Source organism: Aplysia californica, unplaced genomic scaffold, assembly GCF_000002075.1.
Source record: "Aplysia californica isolate F4 #8 unplaced genomic scaffold, AplCal3.0 scaffold00289, whole genome shotgun sequence".
Classification (NCBI taxonomy): Eukaryota; Metazoa; Mollusca; class Gastropoda; order Aplysiida; family Aplysiidae; genus Aplysia; species Aplysia californica.
In genome coordinates this window covers 466580-482428 of record NW_004797559.1, presented here as the reverse complement: position 1 = coordinate 482428, position 15849 = coordinate 466580, and the positions used below count along the sequence as shown (strand labels likewise).

Sequence of the window (15849 nt, the reverse complement as noted above, 5' to 3'; positions counted from 1 at the left end):
GCAGGAGTTTAGAAATTAATTGTTCTCCATGAGGATGAATCCCAGCTCTGCCTTTCCTAGTTCAACTAGTTTAAAATGGGCATTTCAATTAAGGGCTTACTCGGCTTTCAGATCAGAAGAGATAGAATAACGGAGCCCTTAACATTTCAATGTTCTTTTGTTGTAGAGATTCAAACTTGTTTTTATAAGGAATGTTGATGGCAGTGTAATTTGTGATGCTATTAATAAAGTTCTACTGCCAGAAGAGAGCATGCTGTCGTTTTGGAGATGGACGTTAAAATTAGAGGTCCCGCCTCATAAATAAACTAAAGTGTTTATAGGGGCGTTAAACAATTTCATCAGAGAGAAGGATTGCTTATGGCTTTGAGGTTCTTTTTAAAAATTCTGTTGTCTCTTGTCTAATAGCTTGACTCATTATTTTACTGAGTGTTGTAAGTCACCTTGGCCTTTATACTAAAGTATACACATGTTGTAAAGGTGCTAATGATATTCCACTCAATATGGCGAATTTTTCTCTGTCTTTCTGTTATCCGTCGATGCTAGTCTTGCCAGTGATATCAGAAATCCATGCACTAAAAAGACTTGTCATTTCAAAATATTTGTATCAATGCTTTGAAATCCTATTTGACATTGCTGTTTCCTTTCTTATACTAAGCGTCTATAAAAAAAATAAGAAGACCCATTTAAAAAGCAATATCTCAATCATCTTTTGACCAATTTCAACAAAACTTGAAAGAAATAAAATTACTCTAAGGTGATACATGTATTGCATTTTTTTATATAATGAAAATCAACGATCAAGGTAGGAAAATATCAAGTTAAAATATATTAAAATAATTTCAACTAAATTTAAGTAAAACACACTCACAAAAAACCCAATCATATTGCTTTATTTCAAATAGTCGCTACTTGTTTGTTGAAGAGCAAATTTGTACAAAATTGATGGGAAGGTGATGCCTATTCAAATTTCCAGGTGTTGACCATTTCTCTCCATTCAATCTCCCGTACGCCTCTGAAAATGTTGATTAACCCCATGGCATATTTCTGGATTGACTCTTTGGAAGTCTTGTTCAACATTGAACTTCAACTGTTCGATTGTTTGTGGGTTGTTTCCAGAACTTTGTCAATCAAAAGCCCCAACGGTTATGATTGAAGGGGCTCCCGTTTTCTCACTGGGACAGACACTTTCGATTCCCTGATGCAACATCTGCGTGTTTGTCGCTCTCATACAATACATTCGCCAATGGTTTTCGTAAGCTACTATCACTTGAAAAAGGGAAAGAATAATTGAAATTCTTGCTGTTTCTACTGATAAACTGAGCAGGTAAGAGTTCTATTTCACTGACTGGTGTTTTGTTTTGAACTTGTATAATACAACCTAGGGTCTTAATATCAGCTGCTCACTGGTTTCTATTCTAGTCTCTAAATACTCTTGTGTCATGGTCCAAGTTTAGTAATACTAGAAATAGGACCCGGGCTGACAGTTTAACGAGCAGCATTGGTAATATTCAGTAGTTTATTCCATGAGCTAAATGTTGCCATTACTTTAGGGAGAACTGCTCCGGAGTACAGTAGTCTCCGCCTAAGATCCCCGTGCTCGAGAACTGCTGCTATGGTCTGGGAAGATATGATCTACCTGGAGCGAACATGTAGGCCCTACCCACCCAGCGTGTGATGTGATTTTAAGCGGAGAGCTCTCAAGCGAGTCCGAGGTTTGGGGAAAACAAACCCCTCGGTGTGATCCCGTCTGGCGCAAACATTGTTCAGTTTCATCAAGTTGTACAATGTTTATGTGATCACATTCATGAGAGTGGCTGATCTTTGAAGCGGCAAGCAGATCAGTGAAGAAAACAGCCCCTGGGGTACGAAATGACCCTAGGTGTACGGATAAGGTTAAAACATCGTGATCTTAAGCCAAACGAAACGAACTACAGGGTGATTAAAATAAACTTACAAACAATTGTAGCCTACAGCCTTTAAAAAAAAATATTTTCCTCCGTGTCTTGCATGCTTTTAAAAATCCATAAATGCTGAAACCCAAACATGGTTTTGCCAGTTAATGTTCTAACCTCTCCACAGGGCCCAGATCAGGATTCATTTTGACACTTTGTATTTTTAGAGCAAAACTAGTTAAAATTGTCTGTCATACCTACGTCACACGGGACTTACCAGTACCGTATGCTAATGTCGGAAAATATGATGTTTTAATATAGTTTCTGTTGGTATGAGCTATAGGTTTTGAAGTCAGTTTGGCAGTCACCATGCACTCAATAATAATAATAATAATAGATAGCATTTGTATAGCGCATATCCCCGCTCAGCAGCAGGCTCTATGCGCTTTACACTATATTATTACCCCAGCAGACCATAGAACACTCCGAAACATTCTCAGCTTCCCGGGAAGCATACAGTGCAAGCAGCCGATTAAGCGCTCAAACACTAACAAACTGACAAGATCTTTCGCTGTCTATAGCTGGGTACCCATTCCCACCTGGGTGAAGTGAGGAAAATTCGTGTAAAGTGCCTTTCCCAAGGACACAACGTCGGGTCCCTGACGGGATTCGAACCCACGACCTTACGGTTGCGAGTCCGAGAGCCTAACCACTAGGCTACCGACGCATCAATACTGAATGATAGGTGCCTTGATAGTTAATAAGTGCTTAAAACACAAAAACAATACAAAATTCCGCCTCATTTCATCAAGTTTTCAAGACATAGTTATCCACATATCACGAAAAGCGAGCCCTGTTCGATGGTTACTATGTATACCAGGGCAACGATCATTTTATCCCCCTTATTTGTCTAAATTTTGGGCCAAAATACCTGAAAGTGACCCTGAATTTCCCTAGAATAGGAACTTTGAGGTAGGCAGCCCAGTGCAGGCATCCGTTCGCATTGATTTTAGCCTCTTTTTTTTTTAGGCCTGCCAGGCCGGAAGCAGCATGGGTCTGTAGGTCTGATCTGTATCTGGCCTACCTTACGCCGTGCAAAAAACACAATGCATGATATATTTATAGGTGTGCTTGAGCAGTATCGCTGTGTGGTCTGTCTGTCATCAGGGGGCTGCACGACGCGCCAGACGTGCTATTCAGTAGTGTTGTAATGTTCATTTTCGATCTAAATTCGAAATTCTTCACAGGTCATCAAAATCAGCAAGACGTTAGTTTTATTAGACTAGATGCTTTACTAATCAACACTTGACCACAAAATCCCAAGAAATGCACTTTATCACTCATTTCATTAAAATTTCCAGTCGAAAAGTTGACCTAGTTTCGGCTGTTTGTTTACATTCGTAGGCCTGTGTGCTTCTAGAATCTAGATTGATAGTTCAGGAGTTGAGATGCAGAGCGATGTCTCTAGAAAGGCTTAGATTCTAGAGTCTAGATTGAATTATAATTTACATCTGATCTTGATCTTGATCTAGATTTAAATCCGTCACCTCAGAATCTATCTAGAATCTGGATTTAGATCTATCTGAATGGAAAATGGGTATATCTAGGCGCCATACACATGTTGTTTATATTATTATTAGGCCTGTTATTGTTCTGACACGTTTAACTTATAGAGTGACATTGAAACCAATGCCCGCCATTCAGTTTGAGTGAATAGAAGCTAAAAACATACCAATAACTGACTTTTATTGATACTGATCTGATTCAGATCACATTCAGATTACAGATTAGTATTATATATATTTTTTTTTTTTTGGTGGTCACTCTGAATGTTGTTGGAGTGTATTAATAACGAAGTTTGAAATATTAACTGCTACCTACCCTTAAGAGTTTGTAATTTTTGCACGTTAAAGCTTCGTCTTTTTTCTCTCACTCTCTATCCTGAAGCTTGGAAATGCCTTCACTTCCATTATGGTGATGGTACTGTGGCATGTCACTTTTCGCTGCAATGATGTCCATGGATGTCATGGAACTCCATACCAGTAAAGAAGGGCCAACAAAAAATGGTTAATATTTGTAGAACAGGGAAACTGAATAGGTACTGACTTATTTCATTCTTGAAGGAGATCGATGTAATACATATATTTATCCGTCTGGTGTCAATGTCTTTTGTGTGACTGACTCTGAACTCAAGCTGCTTTTTTTCCCTTGTAATTTCATCTTGTTTCTATTGACGTCAATATAGGTTTGATGCTGTTAATAAAGTTTCCACTACTGTCATGTGGAGGCTAACTTTGTACAATCAGTAGGTTGACAATGTTTACATCCTTCCTTGAGATTTTTCTCTTATTATATAACAGAAAAGTGTTTTCTTTGACCAAATGCTCTAGGGCAAAGACAAAAATTGCTTCACTGAGGTTAGAGAAAGAAATTCATACGTGCTTAGCAGAGAAGTCAAGTCTTCTTGAAAAGCTCAAAGCTATTCAGAATTCAAAGCAATATGAAGAGGTAAGAGTTTTTAATATACACCTGCTGCTGTCTTCAAGTTGTTGGTGTTTTTCTATGTGTACATGAAGTCAAAACAGCATTGTTCTTTAACTCTTTATGTTAACTCCCAGCGGTTTTGCTGTCAGAACTACTGTGCTGGGGAGCTGATGTTCTTGGATTACATACAATATCCCACTCATGTAAGAATAATAGATGTTTATAGTGGTAAAATAATGAATAGCTTTCTGTTTCACTCAGTCGTTTAATTTCATACTCAGTTTTAAATTGGTCTTTTAAAATCTTTTGTATAACAGTATTGCGTGCTTTCATATATTTTTAAATATACCAGGGCCTCTAACAAGAGAAAACACAATGCCAAATAAGCGTGAATACAACCCGGCGCTTCATAAAGCCTACTGATGAAATCGTGAATTTACGACCCCATCTGGCGAGATTCGATTATGAAAATCGTGAATCCCACACTTTCTCGAGAAAATTACCATCTAGGGGAAAAGATGTACTATAATATTATTTCTAAAAGGTGCAGTACCAGATTGATCCATTTAGTTTGTGTCTTGAACGCTAAATGACGGGAGAAAATCAGTTTTTTCCCTCTCCTGAAAAATTTGTTTCGTGTGGAATTCACGATTTCATCAGGCGACTGACGAAATAGCGGAATTTGTAACATAACGAAACGTTTTCAGCGTCACACTGATTTCCCCTGTGTGCGTACAAGACTGTATTTCTATGTTAAACTCGTTTTGTTAATTTTAGTTACCATGCCAAAGTTAACATATTCTTGAGGAAAAATGTAAGGCATCGTGGTGTAATCAGGAGTTCGTTAAAATAATAAAATCGAAGAAAAGGGCATTTTTGTGCATTTGGCTATTTTTTATCGAATTTTTGTTTTTTGGCTCTACACTTTTTATATGCCGATATTTATGTGTGAATTTGACTGAAAAACAACTTTAAGCACTACATATGTAAAGTTTCAATTTTCTAGGACTCCCCAGATATTTAACTTTAAGAAAGCCAACTGGGAAGAGTACAAAAAGACCTCTGACACATTGCTCTCTAGTGTAGTAGAAACAGATGATTCTAATCTTTTTAATGAATAAGTCATTCAAATATTCTTAAAGCTGCATCTCACCACATTCCAGTGGGATGCTGAAGAAATTTCAAACCCTTTTGGAATGAAAAAATCCAGGCTGTTGTGGCAAAAAGAGAAAAGGCCAGACAGTTACTGGAAAACTCACCGTGTCACCAATTATAGCTTGAACACACTATATAGCGAGACCTACGCTCAAGTGAAAATGACTATTAAAAAAAACAAAAATGAAAAATGGACTCAGACCTGCGAAGATTTTGACCTTTACCACAATGAAACAAAGGCTTGGTCCCTTGTCAGCAACCTCTCCGGAGAAAGACAAAAAAGCAACCCCAAACCTTTTTTTTCCTTTCCGGCAGCACCGTCACAGAAAACCAGAAGAAAGTAGAACTTTTAAACCAGTATTTTGCCTTAGTAAACAGGGCAAGCAGACTAACTGAGGCCGATAATTCCACATAAACAAGGCTGAGCCCGAAGAAAAAGCCCCTACTGTGTGCGTGAACAACACCCTTTTTGAGGAGTACTTCAGCATGATGTAACTCGGAACGGCCCTCAAATAGTTAAAGCAAAAGAAAGCCCCATGACCAGACAAAATATACACAACGAAATACTGTGTAACCTTGGCGCTAAAGGAAAAGAGGTAATACGCCGCCTAGTAAATACCACATGGAGAACGAGTGGAATACCAAAGGTATGGAGGATCGCCCAGATCATACTGCTCCTGAAGAATGGGCAACCCCCTGGAGAAGCAAAGAGCTACCGACCTATATCACTAACATCATGTATCGGTATCGGTAAGCTTGCTGAAAGAATGGTGAACAACCGCCTTTACTAGTACCAGGAGAACACCAACAGCTTGAACCCACACCAAGCAGGCTTCAGAAAAGGCAGCAACACAGAAGACCAACCTTTCAAATTAAGTAAAGACATCCAGGGTGGTTTTCAGGAGTCAAAACACACTGTCGCCATTTTTGTAGACCCTCAACAGGCGTACTACAGAGTGTGGAGAAAAGGCCTACTCTTGAAAATGATGGATCTCGGGATACACGGAAAACTTTGTAAATGGATCGAGTTTTTCCTAGCGGATCGAAACATCGAAACCAGGGTGAACAATGCCCACTTGTCAAGAGAATTACTCGAGGGAGGCCTACCCCTGTCTGAGTTGCACTTTGTTCCCGATCTTCTTCAATGATGTAACGAAGGTGCTAAAATCTGAAAAGACTCTACGCTGATGATCTTACCCTCTGTCAGACACATCACAGCACGGTAACAGGAGCAGGGAAACTAAATGAAGACCCCAAGAGGCTCTACAATTACTGTCAGAAATGGAAGCTCAAAATCAACTGCACGAAAACAGTATATACCATCTTCACAAGGAGCCATAAAACAGCCAAAGAAAAACTCCAACTAAAGATAGGAAATGAAAATCTCCCCGAAGAAGGACAACCAACATACCTAGAAGTCAAATTTGACCAAAGTCTGACTGTGAAAAGCCAAGTGGAGAGCATAAGGGCCAAGGCGAAAAGAAGACTCCAACTTTTAAAGAAACTCGCAAGCAGTTCATGGGGATCAGACGTACAAACTCTGAGAGCTCTATACCTTGGTTATGTCCGATCTTCCCTTGAATACAGCATAGCCTGCACACTGTGAAAAGGTCCAGAATAATGCCCTTTGTTTCATAAATGGTGGCATGAGATCGACTCCTACTGCTGCATGTGAAATTTCAAATGTTGAACCCCTGGAAATTCGCTGAGATAAAGCAGTTTTGGAGCTCCATGAAGGAACCAAAAGAATGTGTCTCAACCACAAAACAGGAAATTAGTAGAAACATAGAAACCGAAGAAGCGACTTCAACAAAAATCAATCAAGCAACACATCAAAGAACTAATGGAGAGTCACCTTATACCACAAAACAGAAGAGAAACCAAAACAGTTAACATTCCTTCCCACATTTCTTTGGAAAGACCAATCGTAACAACCTCTCTCAGAGACAATAGCACAAAATCTTCAGACCCAGTGACGCTGATGCTTGCATCAAATCAAACAATCGACAGATATTCAGATGACTGGATACACGTCTATACAGAAGGCTCAGCATGCAAAGGCACAACCAAAGCCGGATATGGAGTATTAATACAGTACTCAGATGGAAGTTCCAATGAGATCTCTGCAGCCTGTGGAGAAAAATACAAAAACTACGATGCAGAAATGATGGCAATTGAAACAGCACTATACCTTGTCCGTACAGTTTTTGACATTCATCCTAACAAAATACAGAGTATTGTGATTTTCAATGACTCACTCTCAGTCTTGCAAGCGATAGAAAATGACCATAAACTAAAACAAGACTTGACACATACTGTTTGGCTCCCGGATCCCATCACCTGATAACATCCTGTGGCGTCAACCTGGTGATGCAGTGGATGCCGGGACACTCAAACATACCTGGAAATGACAAAGCAGACACACTCGCCAAAAGGGGATCTAGTCGGGAACAGGCCTACACTCCAACCTCATACAAGAGTGAAAAACAAATCAATAAAAGCAACAGCAAGCAAGATTAGATGAACATATGGGCCTTGGGAAAGACAGATAGTCGCAGTTTTCAAACATATGACCACAACAAAACAAAATGACAATATCAACCTCCTACAGAGAAAGAAACTGACCACGATCTTCCACCTACGAACAGAACATATACAGCTCAACTTTCACTTGAACAGAATAAAGCCAGGGCTTCCCCCAATGTGTCCTTTGTGTGACTATGCATATGAGACTGGATCATCACCTTTCCACTGTACAGCCCTAAATGACATCAGAGTTACACGTCTCCCTGCGAGACCTGACATTGACCACATACTCTACGGAATATTACAGCGACTGCAGCAAACCTGCACTTATTACTACATGGCATTGAACAGAAAGGCGAGAACCCAGCTGTTGCTGGATCGATAACAACAGCAACAACAACAAGCAAGGGAGGCGGTGGCCCTGGCGAAGAGCACACTCTTCGGGGCTCCGAACATTTCGAACGGATAAGCTACCACACACACACACAACAACAAGCAATTGAAGTTACCAAACTATAGTGGCCATTTTCTCGCCATTCAACATCTGGAACCTTGCAGCCCCGGTCTCCTTTAAAATGGTAAATATCTCGACTTCAATTCCAGATAGTTGGACTTTTTTTTCATTGAACTCAAGCAAATGAACAAGCTTTCAGATGATTCCAATAAATCCACATGGCCAAAAATTGACAAACGCCTTGATTCCACTGTCATGACTCATGTTATGCTTTGAGTTCTATGCTTCTAAGGTCAACGGACCTTTAATAATAAAGTTATGAAGTTGTGACACAAATACTTAAGTTGCAACTCACTTGATTTTTAGTTCAACTTTCTAATTATAGGTTATGCTCTCCAAGGTATGTTTGTTTTCTTTTAATCATGTTGGCCTGTTGCGCATAGTAGTACTGTGTGCCACAGGCCAACATAATTAAAAGGTACTGTTGTTATGCTGGAAACGTTTTTTTATGACGTGCTTTCAAACAGCATTTTCAAGATTTGAGGCCTTGTGTACTGTATTACTAGTACAAAACCAGATTTATTCGCGATTGCACCGTCCAGGGTGAAAGGTTTTGCAGGTGTGTTCAGCATATATGAGGAGAGTCTTCCGGAAAAGTGTTTAAGATTCAGGCTACTTGTAGAATTACTTGAGCTGAAGCAAGCTTGTATTTGTGTCGCGACTTGGTTGAATCAAGCGCTTGTCAATTTTGGTGCATATAGAGTTATTAATATCATCTTAAAGTGTGTTCATTTGTCTTGCATTTGGCAACAAAATTATGCATCTATCTTGAATAGCAATCGAGATATTTGCGATTGAAGGAGATGGTGAGAGGAAAAAAATAGTGAGAATGAGTCTGCTAAAGTTTGTTTAATTATAAAGCTTATGAGTCCTTGAAAATTTATATTTTTGGTGCCATTGAGAAACGTTTTTCTGTAACATCCTCACAGAAATGTGTTTTTTAAAGGACAAAATGTGTTGAGCTAAAAAAGTTCGAAATAAAATTGCCCAAAAGTCTCCCCTAAATTAAGATTTCTTTGTTGATTTCACTGTTTTGACTAGATCTAGCGCCTGATTTCACCACGCTGCCTCACGTTTTACTTTGGCTGTTCTTTACACTCTTGTACTTTTCATAGTTATAATGTTGCTGTATACTGTGGAACTAAAAGAAATGTTTTGATAGCTTGGTATGATTTTTATTTTGCAGTTTTTTCGCAATGTCATATAGTCCAAAAAGTATTTATTGATACTTGGCTTTGAGAATTATGTCTGTTTTTCTTCAGGTGGAAGATTCTGATGAAAATAATGACCACCAAGGAAACTCCTTGCATATGGATGTAGATGAAGAAAGCGATGGAGATGGTAAAGAAAAAGCTATTATGTGAGTGAAGTGTGTGTGTGTGTGATGTGTTGATTTCCTCAAATGAAAAGTAGCTAGTTCCTTTGGTTAAATATGCCAGCATTTTGTTAGGTGGCACTGTTGTTGTGGAGTGCTGTCCTACTCTATTTGAATTCCATTTGTCGGTAGAGATTGGTTCTCAAGCATGACAAAACATGAAAAAGAAGGACCCAAAGAATATTAATAGGGGATGGGGGTTGTGCAATGTGGGATTTCCTAAAATTATATCTAGGGTTTAATAGTTATTTCAACTTTTCTTTAAAAAAAAAAAAAAAATGTTGTAAGCTCAGAGAGGAATATTTTTCAGGAGAGGGGAAAATATGTGCTTATAAAATTGTACCCTCACATAAAAACCAGGACCAGTACAAAGGCTTCATAACAGTAGTCTCAGCCTAAGATCCCGGTGCGCAGCTCGGGAGCAAGGAAAATGCGGGATCTTAGGCGAACGGGATTTTAGCTAATGCACCAAGGGAAGAATCTATGGTAACCTATGTTTAGGCACTCAACCGGTAGAATGGTCTCTCTTCACTGTAAAAATGAACTGACGTGACCCCTGGTGGGTTTATGACTTACGGCAACCAAAGAGTGATCAACCTTGATGACCAATCACAGTGGTATGAGACATGCCATTTTCACTTATTATCCTATCGAGGGTCTCAATATCTACGCTTTTCCATTTGCTCCTTCCCTTAATCTGTTCAAAATGTATCTCTTTCCGTCTCTGACCAAGTTCCCACGCCTTTGTCGTTACGCACCATTGCGTTGTAACCACACCAGGGCCTACTGTAGAACACACCGATAAAGATTCAGTCTGTCTCGCAAATTCGGGACTAGAGTCAACTGCTGCAATGGTCACCCAGCGTGTGATTAAGTTCAGGTGGAAAGTTCAGATGCCAGTGCGATGTTTTGGAGAAAGCAAACGCATCTGAGAGTTCACACCTCGGTGCGATCCTGTCTGAGGCAAACATTGTACCGTTACATCGTGAGTTTCAAAGAACATGTGATCACATTTACGTCAGTGGTTGATCTGTGAAGCAATAGATAGTTTAATGATAGCAAATTTTCATTCTCGGTTGATCTGCTGTGCCCGCCCGCGTTTTTGTTTCTTGATCTGAAATGTTGTAATGCAAGTTCTTAGCTGAATCTGTCAGCATAGTTTTCCACGGGTGCTGCAACCGCGGCGCGATCAAGGAAAAATGGATCACTCGCACCGCGGAACTTCACCCGCGACGCGGCCGTGGAATTTTGATTTTCTTCAGAATTTTGCAGCAGTATAATGCGTTCAGTCGCTGAATTGCGAAAAAAATTAAACTGAACCGAGCTGACGCCGTTAGAGTGATTTTCCTCTCACCCAAATTAGAGTGTTCTTTTTTGTGTAAACAAACTTTATCTAGATTCTAGACTCTAGATCTAGATTCTAGATCCTATAATCTATCTAGACAGGATTTCAAGAACACTTTTGTTTCTCAGCTGTCCCCATCAAACAAATCCTGGTAGCTCAGAACTGTGCAACATTGATAGTTCGAAAGAAACGGTTTGATCATCTCACAAAGAATAACTTATTTTGAGCCATTTCAATCGGCGTACAGAGAAAACCATAGCACTGAGATTGCTTTGCTCAGAATTGTCTCTGATCTACTCAATGCTGCAGATGAGGGTTTGGTATCCATTCTCTCACTTTTAGACCTGTCTGCAGCTTTTGATACATTAGACCACAACATCATGTTGAGTCGTTTGTCGGACGTGTTCGGAATATCTGGCACCGTACTTGAATGGTTTCGATCTTACCTCAGTGGTAGATCATACTTTGTTGTTGAGGGCATTCAATCCTGTCATCAATTGCTGGAATTTGGTGTGCCCCAGGGGTCAGTACTGGGACCTGTGTTTGTACACTATGTACACCTTACCCCTTGGTCGTACCATCAGACACCATTCCATACCCTACCATATGTACGCAGATGACACACAACTTTATAAGTCTGCAAAACCCAACAAAATTCAATCTCTGTTGAAAGACACCTCAGAATGTTTTGAATCTGTAAAAGCATGGACGACTGAAAATAAATTGAAATTAAATGATGACAAAACAGAAATCATGCCATGCTCAACCAGCTCAAAGATAAATGCTCTTGATGTAGAATGTTTCACCATTGGCAAAGGTACTGTCGCTTTTTCAAACAAAGCAAACAATTTAGGAGTATACTTAGACAAAGACTTGACCATGGAGACCCAACTTAACCATCTATGTAAAATTTCATACTTAGAAATGAGAAGAATTGCTCACATAAGGAAATTTCTTAGCACTGATGCCACCCAAAAAACTAGTGTTTGCCTTCATTTTGTCACGCATTGATTATTGCAATTCACTGTTCCCTGGCCTACCCGAACAAAAAATTGCAAAACTCCAACGCATTCAAAACAATGCTGCCAGGCTAGTATTAAAGCAATCAAAACGCCATCATGTAACTCCCCTACTTAAAAAGCTCCATTGGCTTCCACTGAAAGCGAGAATTGAATATAAGTTAGCCCTACTATGCTTTAAAGGTCAAACTAACAGTCTCCCACATACATTCAAGAACTCATTGTACCACACACCAATACGTGAACTAAGATCCAGTGGCTCTAGACTAATTTCAACACCTCGTGTGTCACTGAAGAAATATGGCGAGAGAGCTTTTTCTTTTTCTGGGCCAACAATTTGGAACACTCTCCCTCATGATTTGAGGAGCGAAATAAAACTTGATACTTTCAAAAGGGGACTCTAAACACATCTATTTAAGAAATATTTTAATTAATGGACAGTACCTTTGCCTTTTTGTATGAGCATTTTTTATTGTCTGAAAGAATGTTGCTGTCAAAAAGTGCGCACTTGATGAATTTGTAATGTGTTAGTATGAATGCGTTTTTAATCTCCTATGTACGCCTTGGGCCCATGCTGTGGGGAAAGGCGGGATACAAATGCTCTTATTATTATTATTATTATTATTATTATTATTATTATTATTATTATTATTATTATTATTATTATTATTATTATTATTATTATTATCATGTAACGTCAATCGTAGCCCCGGTTCCAGATGACTTCCACAACCAGATCATTAGACATTTACCAACAGAAACACTTACACTCCTACTAGACATATACAACGACATGTGATGGTCGCACTCCTTTCCGGAGTCTTGGCGTCTCGCTACTATCAGTCCAGTACCCAGACCAAACAAAGACCACTCACACCCATCTAATTACAGACAAATAGCACTAACGAACTGTCAGGGCAAACTTATTGAACAATTATTCACAGGCGACTCATGTGGTTTCTGAAGACGACAAGCTCGCTGAGCGGTCTCCAGTGCGGATTGAGAAACACACGAGCTGCTCAGGATCACCTGGTCCGCCTGGAGGCTTTTATAATATGCTAGACGTTTGCAGAAGTAGGCCACATGATCGCCATCTTTTTTTACCTAGAAAAAGCCTTCGACACGACCTGGAAGTACGGCATTCTCAGAGACCTGCACGCTTTCAGCATACGCGGACACCTCCCTGCCTTCATTGGTAATTTCCGGAAGAACCGTTCCTTCCAGGATCGGGTCATATCCTCCCTTTCAGATCCCCACCAACAGCAGGAAGGTATCCCACCGTGAAACATCCTTTCTCCTCTCCTATTCGAAATTAAAATAGATTCCATCATTAAAACCATCCAAAATAGCTGCACAAACTTGAAAAGTGGGCAAATAATAACGACTACAAGTTTCCCCGTCAAAGACGGTTGCAGTGCACTTCTGCCAATCAGACAGACTTGCACTGCAGCCGGGTTTGACGCTATACGGGGAAAAGATTCCCGTCCAGGACCTGGCTCGTTTCCTTGGCATTATATTTGACATGAAACTCACATTCATTCCACACATAAGGTGTACGGTGCCAGAAAGCTTTAAACGCTTTGAAAATTTTGTCGCATCCTGAGAGGGGCGGGGACTCCGAACACTTTCTCCACCTAAACATTTCCCTTGTCCGATTCAGGCTTGACTACGGCTGTCAGGTCTATTGATCGGCAAAACCCCACGTCCTGAAAAGGTTAGACCCAGTTAAAAACCAACGACTCTGTCTCGTCCTGGGGGCTTTCCGTACTTCTCCAGTGGAGAGCCTCCAGGTCAAAGCAAACATACCATCACTCACACTCAGACGCACACAACTCTCACTACAATACGCAATTAAACAAAGCTCAATACCACAGAACCCAACACACAACTGTATTTTTAGAACAAACCCAGAAACCATACAGAAGTTCCAAAACAACAAAACACTACTCAAAACCTTCGGCCTCAGAGTCATTGAGGACCTCAAAAACCTTCACTTTTCCAAACAAGACATCCAACAATTTCTTTTCCCCAAACTCCCTCCGTGGCACCTCACCTAGACAAAAGTAGACTTTTACAACTGACCAAACACACCAAAGCAAGCACAAACACCAAAACATTCAAAGCAGAATGCATGGCTTCCTAGCTTGTGGGCATCCGAGGAAACGAGCAAGTGGACCTCCTGGCGAAAGAATCCGTGTCCCTTCTGTTGAGATCAACGACGAACACTCTTCCACAGACTGACTTTAAAAAAACAACAACAGAAAAACTCCTCCTCCAATTTGTGGGTGACTCATTGAAAAAAACCCCGAAACAATAAGCTACACAACATCAAGCCCAAACTAGGTCCGCGAAACCCTTCGGGCCTCTCCAGAAGAGACAAATTCATTTTTGCTCGATTACGCAGCGGATACACATCCCTGAAATACAAATACCCCCTTCAGGCGGAAGAGAAGCCGTTTTGTGTCGGATGCGACACAGATTTTACCATTAGACGCATTTTAACCGAATGTCTAGACTTCTGAGAGACCCGAAGGAAATAATTTTAGATGCAAAAAATTGCAAGACCTTTTTTCCGTCGTTGATCCCAACAGAATCCTTAATTTTTATAAAGGCCATTATAGAAAATTGTGAAAGACGTTGTTGAAAATTTGTAATGTTATTAAAAACTTTATTTGAAATGAAAATTTATTTACATCAATTTAAAAAAAAGAGTATTTTAGCATTTTAGTAGATTTAGAGGTGTTGACCACAATCAGGCTGTGCAGTGAACTGTTGCGAATGGAACCAGCTTTTTGTCGCGCACTCATATGACCTTATGCCGTTGCGAGCGCCGTAAAACTCGTACCAACACAAAAACAGACTAGTTTATTACATCTTGTCTGAGTGGGGGCTTTCGTGGCGTAGAGGTTAAGGTGTTGGTTTCTCATTCAAAGGTCCGGGGTTCGAATCCAGCTAACGACCGAAAAATTTTCTTCTCAAAATTGTCTCCTTTCACCTCCTTTCCTGCTCTCTTGCAATGTTCTGTCATCTGCTTTGGTCTCCTCTTTATGACCCCACCCCCTCACCCCCTTTGCCCCCTCCTCTGGGCTCTTGACTCTTTCTGCAGCCTTTCTACTGCTACTCCTCGGCTCCTTCTTACTGCTGTCTTTCAGCCACACCACTGATCTTCAGGTAGGAAAGATCTACACCTAGCCTTCTTGGACAAGGGTGAAAAATCTCCAAGGGCCCGTGTTCAAGTTGGGAACATTAAAGGTCCCTTGATCTAAAATCGATGAGAAGAGAAGGCTTCGGCCGCCACCAGGGCAAACTTCAAAATTTCCTACCACCTGGACAAGTTTAATGTGTCCCGCGCGCTCATATGCCCTTGTTGTTGTTGTTGTTGTTGTTATCGATCCAACAACAGCTGGGCTCTCGCCCGTCTGTCCAATGCAGTTGCTGTAATGTTCCATAGAGTGTGTTGTCTATGTTAGATCTCGGAGGGAGAAGGGTAGCTCTGATGTCATTTAGGGCTGTGCAGTGGAAGAGGTGATGCTCCACAG

The 15849-nt window shown here is 40.3% G+C and overlaps 1 protein-coding gene across 1 annotated transcript in view; it reads left to right on the top strand.

Moving 5' to 3' along the window:
• The first annotated feature begins 2614 nt into the window (after positions 1 to 2614).
• The window catches only part of LOC101857955, a 57132-nt gene continuing 43897 nt past the window's right edge, over positions 2615 to 15849 (top strand). Inside the window, exons 1-2 of the mRNA XM_005101576.3 lie at positions 2615 to 4400; positions 9834 to 9931. Of these exons, the coding sequence (XP_005101633.2) occupies positions 4209 to 4400; positions 9834 to 9931 (290 nt within the window). The 5' untranslated portion in view covers positions 2615 to 4208. The remainder of the gene's footprint in view (positions 4401 to 9833; positions 9932 to 15849) is intronic.